The sequence below is a fragment of the Trifolium pratense genome, linkage group LG1 (genome assembly GCF_020283565.1).
Source record: "Trifolium pratense cultivar HEN17-A07 linkage group LG1, ARS_RC_1.1, whole genome shotgun sequence".
NCBI classification, from domain to species: Eukaryota; Viridiplantae; Streptophyta; class Magnoliopsida; order Fabales; family Fabaceae; genus Trifolium; species Trifolium pratense.
Genome location: NC_060059.1, coordinates 13276900 through 13293243, shown reverse-complemented (window position 1 = coordinate 13293243; position 16344 = coordinate 13276900). Strand labels below are relative to the sequence as shown.

Here is a 16344-nt window from a genome sequence, read left to right as displayed (position 1 = left end):
TAAGATCTATTGGACCTCCTGCTATCATGTTTGTGCTGTCTGGGAACTCACCATTAACCAATCGTAAGAATATGAGCTGTGCCTTAGCTTTACTTCTACTTTGACTGCATGTTATTATCACACTTTCAAGGATACAATTCCTATGCAACAAGTGCAACCTTTTTTTTTTTTTAATATAATTATATATTAATTTACTGACAGAACGAACAAATGAAACAGACAAAGTAACCAACAAATTTATTAATTTACAGTGAGAATGAACAAATGAAACAGACAAAAGTGTTTTAGCATGCTGGTGGATTTTGGTCTCTATGCATCGATTCAAACTAGGAAAAAGTTCACCATTTCATGTGATCAAAACAAAGTAACATTTAATATTCATCAATTATTCTATACATTGCATGCATGCATGGTAACATGATCTATCCTATATATACCTTGCCACACAACGAATAGAAAAAAACACAAAACCACTAAATCCTTCAAATACTCCATAATTCATCAACAACCATGACAACAACAAGATCCCTCGCGATATTCATCCTTGCTAATGTGTGCCTCTTTGTGATGATCTCAACATCAATAGCTCAGTTTATCATAGACACAAACGGAGAATCCGTTGAAGAAGGAGACGAATACTTCATCAGGCCTGCTATCACAAGCAATGGCGGAAGTTTCTCTTTGGTCTTAAACAATGGATCATGTCCTTGGAATGTTGGCCTTGACAACCCTGACTTACCACATGGTTTGACTGTTGTGTTCATACCTTTTGTTTCCCATCACGATGAAGACGATGTGAGGCATAACAGAGACTTGAGAATCCAATTCATAGCTTCCACAACTTGTGGACAGTCAACAGACTGGAGATTGGGTGAGAGGGATGCTACGAGCGGAAGGAGGCTCATTATCACTGGTAAAGATGACGGTACAATTGGATCATTTGGTAACTTCTTTAGGATTATGCAGAGTGAAGCTGCTGGTATCTATTTCATCGAATGGTGTCCTAGAGAGGTATGCCCCGATTGTATGCTTGAATGTGGGGCTGTTGGAATTATTCATGAGAATGGCAAGAATCTATTGGCCCTTGATGTTGATCTCGTCCCTGTTGTGTTCCAGAAAAGCTAATCAGGATTGACAGTGAAGTAGTTCATATGTGTAGTGCGTTTACACATTTATGTTGTTTACCAATAAATGTGGTGCTGTCGTTCATTTTCACGATAAAATGATGAAAGAACGAGAATGTTATATGTATTCTGTCAAAAAAATAAAGCTTGTTAATTTCTTTACTTAGGTGAAGATATTGTTAATGTATTTAGGTACATTCTTCGCTACCTTGTTAATTTTGTTGGGTATACGTACTTAACTGAGGTGAGGTGGATCAATCAAAATTAGTCATGTGTTCGTTTAATACATTGCATCTCCTTCCTCTCAAAACACAAATCACCATTACCAAACACAAATATTTTACTGGTAACAATTTAATTTCGAAATCGAGTTCCAAAACATATTGAACGTTCCTATAAATATATGAAAAGCACTACTCCAACAACTTGAACCGTCTCCTCGATATAAAATATAATATTATTGTTGTCAACTAATTAGATTTGCTTAGTTAACCTTATCAGATTTAGTGCATCTTTGATGATAGTAACTAGTAAATATCAAAGTAAATTCGGTAGAAATTATAGCGAGTCACATGATTTTAGAATAGAAGCTATTGCAAAATCACAGTGGCTAGCTTGCCCTAATTTCGGTGAACCTACGAACTGTGATGCCAAACACACACTTAAAATTAAGAAATCAGATTTGATTCCAGACTATATATGAGCCGTGCCTTAGCTTTATTTCTCTTTTGACTGCAAAATATTATCATATACTTTTAAGGATACAATTCCTATGCAACAATTATTTTTTTTGGTATAATTATTTATTAATTTACGGACAGATGAACAAATGAAAAAGACAGTGACCACAAAAGTGTTTTAGCATGCTGGTGGATTTTGGTCTCAACGATTCAAACTAGGAAAAAAATCACCATTTCCACCCTATCATAATCATGCGATCAAAACTAAGTTACAGAGCAAGTTAGCAATTAGAAAATGGTCATTTGTTTAATATTCATCAATCATTCAATACATTGCATGCATGGTAACATGTCAATCCTATAAATACATTGCCTTACAACGAATAGCAAAAACATAAAACCACTAAAGCCTTCAAATAATCCATAATTCATTAACAACCATCATGACAACAACAAGATCCCTAACGATTTTCATCCTTGCTCATGTGTGCCTCTTTATGATGATCTCAACATCAATAGCTGATCAGTTTGTCATAGACACACACGGCGAATCTGATGAGGAAAGTGACGAATACTTTATCCGGCCTCCTAAGGTTTTAAATTGCGGACCGCATCACCTGATGCAGCCGCAATATTGCGGATGCGGTCGACAGCGCAACCGCATCAGACCGCAATTGCGGTGTGAACTTAGATCACTCGGGATGCGCAATGAAACTGCAACGCAACGAAATTTTTCAGCAACAACGTTTTGACCGCAACGGACTGCAACAGGTAGAAAATTAGAATCTAGATAAACATTTGAAGGGGCAACATACTGAACCACTGAATTTTCACTCATGTTGTTCTGGCCTAGATTTTTTGATTGTGTTTGAAAGTTTGGTTTCTGCACTGGATTTGGTTAATTTGCCACTGTGGTAGAGAGAACTATAAATAAAAGATATATAAGAAATTATGGTTTTTATTGTGTTTGTGAGGATAGAAAATTATTTCACACCGCAGCAGCCGCAATCTACTTCGCAGCGACCGCAATGACCGCAACCACAACACCTGCAGTCGCAACTGCATCCGCGACTGCAACCGCAAATTAAAACCTTTCCTATCTCAGGCACTGGAAAGATCACTTTGGTCCCCAGAAATGGATCATATCCTTTAAATGTTGGTTTGGAGAACCCCTACTTACCTCCACATGTTGGTGAAATTCAGGTGGTAATTGATACTAACACACTCAAAGATAAGAGTAGTATATGATAAACTATATTGGTCCATAATTTAGAGTAAGAAAATATTTTTGGCGCTGGATTTTTTTTTTTGAAGCTAAATTAGCCCACCCAAATTGGCACCATAGATAATCGAATCTCAGACCTCAAGAGGAGCACACTCTCAGGTCCAAGCCAATACCAATGCACCAACCCAAGTGGATTTTTTGGCGCTGAATATTCTTTGTATTTCTCTTATTCTTTACTTTCACATTTTTGTATGATTCTTTGTATTTATGTGTATAATATCAGAAAAACTTCTCCCACAACAAATTGGAATTTCTTAACATAAAATGAATTAAATATGAATTTTTAAGCACATGAAAAACTTTAAAATCTCTATTTAATTCATACCTCATTAATAAATTTAAAATTTTTCAAGAGAGATTTGTTTTTTGTCAAATAGTCTAGTGACTAGAAAATCCACCTTAAAGGTGAATAAGTGGAGTGTTTGGGGTTCGAACTTTGACTTCTGCACATATAGTGCAATCTCTCTGCCATCCGAGCTAAGCTCACGGGGACTAACAAACTTCTGCACATATACATGGATTGACTTAAAAGTAGGGACAACAAATTGTGACAGAAAATATTTGAGAATCAAAACTGCCCTGAAATTTTTTATAGAGACTACAAAAGAAATTTGATATATTTATAGGAGCTAAAAATATATTTAACCATTTTTTCGGGTTATTTAATACTAATAACGATCAATTTCTTTTTTTTTTTTGTTATTAGTTTTGTGCTAGTAAAACATATTATGGTAAATGAAATAAGTTATTTTTCGTACTTTGCCTAGGGCCAATAAAATGTCAGAAACATAATTGTTCTTTTTCATGACTAGTTTCTAAATCAATTCGGGCACCCAAAGAATTGTACAATCCCCAATTTTTTAACAGATCTAACACATCATTTTCAAACATTGTGGGCCAAAATAATATTTATTTACAATGTTATATAACTTAAAATTTCATAATTAATTCATCTTTTGATTAAAAAAATTTAAACTTTTGTAAGAGAGATTCATATAATGTACTAAACATGACCGAAGAAAAAAAAATCAAATGATATGCACGAGTTGAATAAAAAGTAGGGACAAAAAACGCTGATGGAAAAATCTTCAGGAACTAGAAAGTACGAAAAAAATCTTCAAGGACTAAAAACAAAATTATGGAAAACTATAGCAACCAAAAATATATTTAACCTTATAATTTACCGCAAGCGACTAAATAAAAAAAAGTATTTATTCAAAAAAATAAAAAATAAAAAAGTGTTTTCTTTTTTTGGTACAATTGTTATTTTTTTTTTTGCTCAATATACAAGTGTTCATTTTATATTTAACCTTTTATTATTTTTGGCACAATCTTAAACAATCTGATTTGAATCCTTAATTCTTAATCTTGCTGTTCAAAAAAAAAAAAAATCTTAATCTTGAGTACCACGTTACTATATAAACCCCTCTAAGTCTAACACTTTTCAAAACCCTACTGCTTTTTGCCTCCAGAGTTCTACCGCACCTTCCTCCTTCACAAGGTAACCCTTCGATTTCGTTTTCATCGTTTTATTCTTATTATCATCATCTATTCAAAGTTTATTCACGTTGTTTGGATTTCATTACATTATATTAGACATTGCTTTGTTTTTTGTTTTTTGTTTCTGATTTTTGTTTCAATTTGACCTAGTTTGTTAGAACTTGTGTTCATGTTAAATCCCAAATTGTGAATACACATTGTGTGATAATTGTTTTTTTGTTTATGAATCAGTACTTTTATTTGTTATTAAAGCATCAATCTTTTCACTGAGGATTTTGTATAACATGAACATGTGATTATACTATAAAGATGTTATTTTTTAGTTATATATATTTAGGGTTTGTTAATCTGTTTTCACATCGTGATGTGTATGCTTAATCTGTTGAAATAATTTGTGTATTTACATCTTGATATTGAATTATTGACTTGGATTGTGTATTCTGTTGTTGGTGTGTTGAAGATTGATACTATTGTTTTCTTTGTTGAAACGTCCGATCCCTTTTTTCATGCGTTGTTCATAGTAGTCTTCCACAATCTTTTCGTTTATTCTTTGGGATCATACTTATCTACGGTTTTCTTTCTTGAATCAGCAGATCTTTTTGTTGATTAAGCTTTTAAGGACAGATGGGTAAGGAAAAGGTTCATATTAACATTGTTGTCATTGGCCATGTCGACTCTGGGAAGTCGACTACCACCGGTCACTTGATCTACAAGCTTGGCGGTATTGACAAGCGTGTGATTGAGAGGTTTGAGAAAGAAGCTGCTGAGATGAACAAGCGTTCATTCAAGTATGCTTGGGTTCTTGACAAGCTTAAGGCTGAGCGTGAAAGAGGTATCACAATTGACATTGCTCTCTGGAAGTTTGAGACAACTAAGTACTACTGCACTGTCATTGATGCCCCCGGACATAGGGATTTCATTAAGAACATGATTACTGGAACATCCCAAGCTGATTGTGCTGTTCTCATCATTGATTCCACTACTGGTGGTTTTGAAGCTGGTATTTCTAAAGACGGACAGACCCGTGAACATGCTCTCCTTGCTTTCACTCTTGGTGTCAAGCAAATGATCTGCTGCTGCAACAAGGTATGTTTAAATTTGAAGTTGCAAATTTGATTGGTTTTACTTTATAATTAACTTATGCAAGTACTAATTTTTGTTCCGTCTTGAACAGATGGATGCCACTACACCCAAGTACTCTAAGGGTAGGTATGATGAAATTGTGAAGGAAGTTTCATCCTATTTGAAGAAGGTTGGCTATAACCCAGAAAAAATTCCATTTGTTCCCATCTCTGGATTCGAGGGAGATAACATGATTGAGCGCTCTACTAATCTTGATTGGTACAAGGGTCCAACCCTTCTTGAGGCCCTTGACCAAATCAACGAGCCTAAGAGGCCATCAGACAAGCCCCTCCGATTACCGCTTCAGGATGTCTACAAGATTGGAGGAATTGGAACTGTGCCTGTGGGACGTGTTGAGACTGGTTTCTTGAAACCTGGAATGGTGGTGACTTTTGCACCAACTGGACTGACTACGGAAGTCAAGTCCGTGGAGATGCACCATGAAGCTCTCCAAGAGGCCCTTCCCGGTGACAATGTGGGATTCAACGTTAAGAATGTTGCTGTTAAGGATCTCAAGCGTGGTTATGTTGCCTCAAACTCCAAGGATAACCCAGCTAAGGAGGCTGCTAACTTCACCTCTCAAGTGATCATCATGAATCACCCTGGCCAGATTGGAAATGGTTATGCCCCTGTTCTTGACTGCCACACCTCCCACATTGCTGTCAAGTTTGCTGAGCTTGTTACCAAGATCGATAGGCGTTCTGGTAAGGAAATTGAGAAGGAGCCCAAATTCTTGAAGAATGGTGATGCTGGTATCATTAAGATGGTTCCCACCAAGCCCATGGTTGCTGAGACTTTCTCTGAATATCCTCCACTCGGCCGTTTTGCTGTCAGAGACATGCGTCAAACTGTGGCTGTTGGAGTCATCAAGGCTGTGGAGAAGAAGGAACCCAGTGGAGGACCTAAGCCCAAGAAGAAGTGAACCGTGAAGGATAATCTATCCAGGGAAGTCTATTGTCGCGATTATAGTAAATGGTTTACTCATCCTATTAGTACTTATATTTTTCATTCAGTCAACTTGTTTTTCGGATTAAGTGTGAAATCTGCTCCGTCATCTCGCAACTTTTGTTCACAGAACTGGGTTCTTGATCGACGGTGGTAGGGATATTTGTTTTTCATGTTTATGCTTTAATTTTTCATTCTGTTAGAACCACTATATTTTGTAAGCAGATAGACTGCCGCTGATTTGGTTTATTAATGTTGACTGTTTGTGTATCTATGGTGTTGGTTTTAAGTTGTTATGGTGTGTTTGTTTTAATTGTTGTTGAGGCATTTATCTGCATGCTGATTATTCGCCAGCCTAGAACATAAATGTATGTGCAGTGTTAATGTGGTAATTTCATGACAAGATTTCTGATTATTCACCAGCTTAGAGCATAAATGCATGTGCGGTTTTTATCTAGCCATCAGCTGGTAGATCGCATGGCTTTTAACCATGTGATCGTGGGTTTGATTCCCACAGACGGCAGTTCACTTTGAAACATTTGTAAAGCCTATCACACTTTGTGATATAAGGCTTGGTCGTTGAATCTCATTGTTAAGATCGGAGTAGTATTTGAACCGTGTGCTATTAAATTGATGTGGCACTTGCACAATGCTCTGATTATTTGATATTCTGGTTTTCTAAATTTTACATTTTGCAAGTAGGAACCCCAGATTTAAAGTAGATATCTTTGCCATGTAATGCTTTTATTCTACATTTACTGACCCATTATCACATAAATGCTTTTATTCTACATTTACTGACCCATTATCACATATTCATCTAAATATATATTTTCAGTAACGCAAAACATATCTTTATAAACCCAAATATATTTAAAAATTTATGCTTATTGGTATAAGCTTTTCAAAAACTGAACATTTCACTCTAAATCTTCTTCACCTCTCACAAACATCAATGGAAAAGTGTCTAAATTTGATGAAAGTTTAGATTAAAGCACAATGTCTTCTTTTATTAAAGTGATTTTTACTTTTAAGTGATTTTCTACAGAGATTCAACTTCTCACCTCTTGCAATCTTAAGCATGAGTCCACTTAGAGTTCGAGAATGGATCGCTTACCATGTGAAGTTTTTCAGTCCAAGTTTACATTCTGTGATAAAATTATCGTCGTGATTACAATAAATGGTTGCTCATCATAGTAGTACTTATATTTTTCATTTAGTTAACTTGTTTTTCAGATTAAGTGCAAAGTCTGCACTGTCATTCACAGAACTTGATTCTAGATCGACTGTGGCAGGGCCATTTCTTTTTCATGTTTATGCTTTAATTTTTCTGTTATGTGAGAACTACTAGATTTTGGAAGCAGTTAGACTGCTGATTTGGTTTAGCAATATCAACTGTGTACTTAGAATTTGATTCAATCATAATCTCATTTCATAGCCTCATTATTTAGGGGAGCAAGAGCATTTTTCAATTCCACCCATTCTTGCATTCTGTGACTGGTTTTATTTAACATTTCACTAATTGAATTTATTTGTTTTCAATAACAAACATATTTCTAGTATATAAGTGAGACATGTCTTACATCATGTATAAATTGATTTTTATCATTAGATCAATAAATCACATCATTGGATCAAATAAAATATGGTGTGACTTAATTTTTTTTTTGAATAAGTATATGGTGTGACTTATTGATTCAATGATGAAAAACATACTTATGAGTGGTGTAAAACAATTTAACTTATATATATTAGACAAAACCATGAATAGTTTTAAAAAGAAAATAGTCTCTTTTAGATATTTACCTTTTTACTGAATTCTAAATTATTCTTAATTATATACTAGTTATCCAAACTAATTGATTCACCATGATTTGTTGAATTGTCATCTACCTACCATTCAAAACATGGTAAATTCTAATATGGACCACTTCATCAAGTGGTCCATTGTGGATCAGTCATGAAAAACATTATAACGAATATGAATTTTACAAAATTCACCGTTGGATTGAAAGTTTACATCGTATAGATCATCCGTAGAAAAATTTAGAAAAATTGAAAATCATTTGATATGTTATTGAGACACATCAAGATTAACGGTTTATTAAATAACGTAAATCTTGATGGGTCTCAATAACATATCAAATGATTTTCAAAAAATTTTAAAAAATTTATGGATGGTCTATACAATATAAACTTTCAATCCAACAGTGAATTTCGTAAAATTCATATTCAGTAGATCACTTTCCACGGTGGACCACTTGTGAAGCTGATCCACCGTAGCATTAGCCTTCGAACTAGATGAATTCAAAATATACGTAGACACTTTTAATTTAAGATGTTAAGAGAAGAAAATTCATTTGCCTATAACTAATTAAAAATGAGCATCACAATTCACAAAGACAAAACTTGCACGTATATGCTCGTATTGTAGGAGTTTTAATATTTTTAAAATTATTGAATGGTCACTTGTTTAATAAAAATCAAATTAGCTAGTTTTATGCTTATAAAAAAAAATATATTAGCTAGTTTTATAAAAAAGTAGTAGAGAACTAGAGATCAATTCCACTAATTAGCTAGTTTTATCTTTCAAAGGAAAAACATATATATTTTTATTTAAAATCATTCTTACTTGACAGATTCGTAACAACTACTTAGTTGTCACTTGTCAAATTTAATGGCTCCAAATATTGATTATAATAGAGGAAAGAACAAAGAAAAAAAAAAAAAAAAAAAAGAGGAAAGAACAAAGGGAGGTTATATCTCTCGGTGACGTTTAGAGTACACAAATCGTGACGGAGCCAGAAATTTTCATCTGGGGGTATTGTTAGAAGTCTCATATTGGTTAGAGATATGACATAGATAGTTTTTATAAAGATAGTGTAAACCTCAACTCCCAAATTATCTTTTATGGTTGAGTATAGGCCTCCTAAATTCTAATATGCACACATATATAATTTTGTGGCATTATATAGTTTGGAAATATTGAATGATTTTTTCATAACTAACATTAGTTAGAATTTTCCTTATTTTAATATATATATGAGATGAGATATGGGATGTGATCACGTTTGTGTGTGATGGATGTGCCCCCACACTCTACTAGTGCCTCTAATCCTATTATCCTAACAACTTTCTATGTGTGTTGGTCAAAATTTGAGCACATATTAATAACAAATTCTTGCAGGCATGTGCCTTCATAGTGTTATTGGTACAGGAGTTTGGATATTAGGGATTAGATCCGGTAATACCCTGTAACTATACCAGGAGTAGCAATATTTCAGAATACCACTCGTTGATGTAGAAACGATGAACACAAATAGAGATTTTAGGGTTAAGAAGAATTTGTTGAAATATTGGATTCCTTATTCTCTTGGCCACAACGGCTTATAAATAGCAAGCTGGTTACAACATCAACCAATCATTGCAGAGGAAATAATAATACGACAAAATACATAAAGGGCAAAACAGTAATGTATTATTTGCTTCAAATTGTAAAATAACTAAAATTGTAAAATAACTAATTATTCTATGACAATACCCTCCCCTTCAAAACAACCATGTCCTCATGGGTGAAAATCAGGATACTTCTTCAACAACTCAGAATAGAATTCCCAAGTAGCAAGGTTTGGAGGAGAATCCTGCCATTGCACCAACACCTTAGTTGCAGCTATGTTCCCACGCTTAACCATTTTCCTATCCAAAATAGCAACAGGGACTTTGGGTACACCAGCAGTAGCTGAGGGAAGATGCTGAATGGGTTGAGTCTGAGGGTTAGGACACAACTTAAGCTGAGACACATGGAAAACATTATGAATAGCAGCAGAAGGAGGCAATTCTAACTGATAAGCAGCACCACCAATGCGATCCAATACCTTAAATGGACCATAAAATTTTGGTAACAATTTGTTGTAACCGTGTTTTTTCATAGAAAGCTGCCTATAAGGTTGAAGCTTCAAATATACGTAATCACCAATAGAAAAAACTCTATCACTTCTATGTTTGTTGGCTTGCTGAGACATGCGATTCTGAGCACGAAGCAAATGAAATTTGAGAAGTTTAATAGCTTCATCTCTAGCTATGAGAGATCTGTCCACCGAGAAAGATGGAGAGGAACCAGGCAGATAAGGTAGATGAATAGGTGGGGGCTGACCATAAACCACCTCAAACGGAGTAGTGTGAATAGAAGAGTGATAATTGGTATTATACCACCATTCAGCCAGAGACAACCATTTGAACCAGTTAGTAGGTCTTGATGAACACATACACCTTAAATAAGTCTCTAGGCACTTATTGACAATCTCAGTTTGACCATCGGACTGAGGATGGTAAGCGGTGGACTTATGCAAAGCTACACCTTGGAGTTTAAAAAATTCATGCCAAAAAGTGCTAAGAAAAATAGGATCCCTATCACTTGTAATAGTTTCAGGCATACCATGAAGCTTAAACACATTATCTAAGAACAACTGAGCCACATCAAGTGCAGTATAAGGATGAGATAAAGCCATGAAATGAGCATATTTGCTTAATCTGTCAACTACTACAAATATGACTTGCTTACCCGCAGAAGTAGGAAGACCTTCAATAAAATCCATACTAATAGCAGTCCAAATTTGAGTGGGAATGGGTAAAGGTTGCAGCAGCCCGGGATAAGCCGCCAAATCTGGCTTGTTGCGCTGACACACACCACAGTTCTTAACATAGTGAAGAATATCCTTAGTCATACCTTTCCAATAAAATAAAGATTTAATTCTGGTAGCAGTGACATCTCTACCTGAATGTCCACCCAGTGCGGAATCGTGTAACCAATGAAGTATAGATTCCTTAACTGCAGGATCGGATCCAATAACTAACTTGCCTCTTCTGCGTAATTCACCCCTAGTCCATGAAAATTTGGGATGAGATTGAGGGTTGCTTTGTAAATCCAAAATGATAGCCTTGAAATGAGGATCTTGCTGCCAAGAAGCAGTGATAGAAGTCAACAAATCAGGTGCAGCATTATCTAAGAACAAAGGCAATAATTCAGCGCCAGTTTTTCTTGAGAGAGCATCGGCTGCCAAATTAGAGGAGCCTTCCTTATAATGAATCTCAAAGTCAAAACCAAGTAATTTAGCAACCCAAACTTGCTGAAAAGGGGTATTCAGCTTCTGATCCAGCATGTGTTTAATGCTTTTTTGATCAGTTCGAATAACAAAAGGTGCATGGGAGAGATAAGAACCCCATTTCTGAACTGCGTACACAATTGCCAATAATTCCCTTTCATATACGGACATAGCCTGTTGCTTAGGGCCCAAGGATTTACTGATATAAGCCACGGGGTGTTGTTCCTGCATAAGGACAGCACCAATGCCCTTCCCAGAAGCATCAGTCTCCACTACAAATTGCTTGGAAAAATTAGGAAGACTCAAAACAGGAGCAGTAATCAAAGCTTGCTTGAGTTGCATAAAAGCTTGAGTAGCATTGTCAGTCCATACAAAACCCTCCTTCTTCAACAAGTCTGTCAAGGGTTTCGCCAATTTACCAAAATCCTGGACAAATCGACGGTAATAACCAGCAAGACCCAAAAAACCCCTCAATTGCTTAACATTTTGGGGAATTGGCCATGAACTAACCGCTTGTATTTTTGCAGGGTCAGTAGATACACCTTCCTTGGTAATAAAATGGCCCAAATATTCCACTTTGGGTAAAGCAAATGAACATTTAGATCTATTAAGGAATAAATGATTCGCTCTAATGGTGTGAAAAATCAACCGTAAGTGGACTAAATGATCTTCAATGGACTGACTATATATCAACAGATCATCAAAGAAGATAATAACAAACTTTCGGAGGAATGGTTGAAAAACCTGATTCATAAGGGACTGGAATGAAGCAGGTGCATTGGTGAGGCCAAAGGGCATCACTAAGTATTCATAATGCCCACTATGTGTCTTAAATGCAGTTTTGTGCTCCTCACCTTTAGCCATGCGCAATTGATGATAACCGGACCGCATATCAAGCTTGGAGAACACAACAGACCCACATAATTCATCCATCAAGTCTTCTATCAAAGGTATTGGGAAACGATCTTTGATAGTGAGATCATTAAGTCGTCGAAAATCTACACACAATCGCCAAGAACCATCTTTCTTTCGGACCAAAATGGTTGGTGAAGCAAAAGGACTGTTGCTGTGTTGCACAATGCCTTGAGCCAACATATCATTGACTAACTTATCAATGATATCCTTTTGAATAACGGAGAAACGATAGGGGCGTAAATTGAAAGGCTCAGCGCCCTCCTTAAGTGGAATTTTGTGATCAAAACCAGGGCGAGGAGGAGGCAGATGTTCAGGATCCCTGAAGATATCTCCATAATCTTCGATCAAATCAGCAATAACCGGAGGCAAGGACACATCAGAAACCCCAGATTGCATCACATAACACGTGGGAACATCAAAGCTATTAACATGATTTGAAATAGAAAGAAAACACAACTCAGCTCCCTTGTGAACAGCCTGAGCAAATGATTTGTTATTAACAAGCTTAAAACTGGGAACCTTTGCACCACGTAGAACAAATCTCTTGCCCTGTGTATGAAACTCCATCTGCAATTTCTCAAAATCCCAAAGTATAGGTCCCAAAGATTTTAACCATTGTATACCCAATATCAAATCACAACACACCAAAGGTAACACAATGACATCAGCATTAAATTTGGCTTGTTGCAACTGCCATTGAAAACCACGACAAATGTAGGCAGCTTCAAGCTTATGACCACCACCACCGGTTACTGATAAGGGAGAAATGGCCTCCAATTTGCAACCCAGTGATTTTGCAGTCTCTAAATCCAGAAAGTTATGAGTGCTACCACTATCCAGCAAAATGTGTAGCATCTTTTTTTCATGTAAGCCAGTAACACGCATAGTCTGGTAATTGGCGATACCAGTCAAAGCCTGTAACGATAGCTGAGCGTTTTCAAAAGCGGAAAGGGATTCCATTTCTGCAACACTCTCAGAATTCGGCTCCTCACCATTACAATCATCATCATCATCAATTTCCAACACATTAATCTGATAACGTTTGTGTTTAAATTGGTGTCCCGGTGTAAATTGCTCATCACAAAACATACATAGACCCTTTGCTCTACGCTCCGACATCTCGAGACCAGAATAGGTACGAGTTGGACGAGGAGAATTGGATTTCTGGACAAGGGAAGCAGTACCATTAGGAATAGGGGAGGTTGTGGATGGTGAATTTGACGTAGTGGGTTTACTAAGGAGACCTTGATTTTTGGAAAAAGGGCTAAATTTTGACGTGTTTCGATGTGGGAGGGAGGTGGAAGCTTCATGTAACTTAGCTAAATTTGCAGCATGAGAGATTGAAGAAGGGTTGAACATGCGAACATGCATCTGAGTGTTTTGTTCAAGACCAGCTAGAAAAATACTGAGGGAGTGTTCTGGGATTAGGTTTACCTGTGTTAAGGCCAACTCAAATTGATCGATGTAGTCCTGGATTTTGCCAGTGTGTTTGATTTGCAATAACGAAGACAGAGGGTCTTCATAAGCGTCACCGAAACGAGCAGTAACATCGGTGATGTATTGTTGCCAAGACGGGTAGACATCGAATTTTTGACGCATATAGTTGAGATGCCATTGTAAAGCCAAGCCATCAAGATGAATCGAAGCGAGACGCACCATCGATGTCGCCGGTGTTTCATCAATGGAGAAAAACTGATCACACTTGTAGAGCCAATCACGGACGTTTTTGCCGTCAAAACGAGGAAAGTCCACTTTAGAAATACGGGTGGCGTAAACGTTTTGGGTACCATGGCGATTACCGTTGGAACCGTGCCGGCCGGCGGAAGTTGGGGATCCGTGATCTGCTTGAGCACGCAGAAGGCTACGAATCTCATCCATATCAGTGTTACGTTGGAGCTGCATCTGGGTCAGACGTTCGTCGAAACGCCGTTCAACTTCATCCAGAGTGGGAGGCGGAGACGCGTCCATGGTCACAGAACTGATACCAATTGGTACAGGAGTTTGGATATTAGGGATTAGATCCGGTAATACCCTGTAACTATACCAGGAGTAGCAATATTTCAGAATACCACTCGTTGATGTAGAAACGATGAACACAAATAGAGATTTTAGGGTTAAGAAGAATTTGTTGAAATATTGGATTCCTTATTCTCTTGGCCACAACGGCTTATAAATAGCAAGCTGGTTACAACATCAACCAATCATTGCAGAGGAAATAATAATACGACAAAATACATAAAGGGCAAAACAGTAATGTATTATTTGCTTCAAATTGTAAAATAACTAAAATTGTAAAATAACTAATTATTCTATGACAGTTATATGTGCCTCCGTCCTGACACAAATGCTAAAATTTGTGTATCATACTTAAAAGCAACAATAAGCCATTGATGTATCAGTTAAAATTTGAATGGTTATGATTTTAGAAGGGTAACATGTTATAAGAGACATGGGATTATTTTCTACTCGACCAAGAAAAGTACAACAATTTGCCTGGGTTCCCGTTTTAAAGCAATGGACAATGTCATATTCAAACAATGGTTTTAAAGCTTGCTTCAAAGATTTTTTAGAAGGGCTTTGTTATGGTTTTAAAGCTCACTAAACCGTATAGTGGACTAAACTATGATTTGTTCAGTGATGAGTGAAGACTAATGGGTATTTATTTTAGGACTACTAGAACCTATGCAACACACTGGACGCGACACGGATATGTCGACACCGATAATAATTTAAGAAAATGACATAATTCAGTGTCTACGGTTCATAGATTAGAACTCTACTCATGGTTGTCAATATCATGTTCTTTACCAGATTCTTTGGCTTTTAGAAGTTTACATGAGATTAGTTTTTGCTTTTCAAGTTCATTGTTGTCGACAAGAATAAGTTGAGTGCCATAATAATCAATTAATATGGTACCTTTACAGTTGAAAACATTCGGTGTCGTGGTCCACAATAATAACTTTAAGCAACATTGTTAGGATAGATAACACGTGCTACACTGTTAGTTGAATTTGGCTCTTCTAAAGTGAGAAAATCAAAATTTGTTATTTCAACAAACTAATGATTTGTAATACTATGCTTATTTACCTTTGATTTGTTAATCAACGATCCATAATATTCACTTTACTTTCTATCTAAATTTGATATACCCGTGACTTATACATATAGACTTGGTTGTGCTGTAGAGTGGTGTCTGGTCTTAATGCCTTAATAGTGTGTCTGGAATCTGGATGATAGAATGTTATGTTATGAGGAAAAACAATTTTTGAGGGAATTAAAATGGTTTGTGTAAGTTATAGTTTTCACATTCATTCATGTTTACTTACTAGAAAACTATCTATTTTTAATGATCTTGGAATATATGATTCTCACATGATAAAGACTTTAAATGACATACCTTTAATTAGCAGTCTGATAACATTGCTTGATATATAAGAAATTAGGCCATCATGGCTATAAAGTTGGTTATCTAATTGCATGAATCTTGGTGGGAGGGGTGGCATTATGTTAACATTGTGCTTATTATTTGCAAGTTTGGTTAATGGGAAAACCCAGTAGTTTATTTGATACTCTTCAACTAACTCATTTGTTCTAAGTGTTTATTAGATTGAGATTCAGTTTGGATTAGCTTTTTGAGCTGCTCGATTGAAATAAGTTAGCGATGTTGTTTT

The 16344-nt window shown here is 36.1% G+C and overlaps 2 protein-coding genes across 3 annotated transcripts; both read left to right on the top strand.

The window, feature by feature from the left end:
• The first annotated feature begins 510 nt into the window (after window positions 1-510).
• Window positions 511-1125, top strand: LOC123888699 (kunitz type trypsin inhibitor 104-like). The gene has a single exon (XM_045937838.1). It carries the CDS (start codon window positions 511-513, stop codon window positions 1123-1125), a length of 615 nt encoding a protein of 204 aa, XP_045793794.1.
• Window positions 1126-4423: 3298 nt separating this feature from the next.
• On the top strand, window positions 4424-6926 carry LOC123909593 (elongation factor 1-alpha-like). 2 transcript variants are annotated; one of them, XM_045960462.1, is made up of 3 exons: window positions 4424-4590; window positions 5183-5675; window positions 5764-6926. In XM_045960462.1, the coding sequence occupies exons 2-3, from the start codon at window positions 5214-5216 to the stop codon at window positions 6631-6633; spliced, it is 1332 nt and encodes a 443-aa protein (XP_045816418.1). In that variant the 5' UTR covers window positions 4424-4590; window positions 5183-5213; the 3' UTR covers window positions 6634-6926. The 2 variants fall into 2 exon arrangements, with proteins under 2 accessions (XP_045816418.1, XP_045816422.1); XM_045960466.1 differs by having other exon boundaries at window positions 4452-4590; window positions 5180-5675.
• Window positions 6927-16344: the final 9418 nt, after the last annotated feature.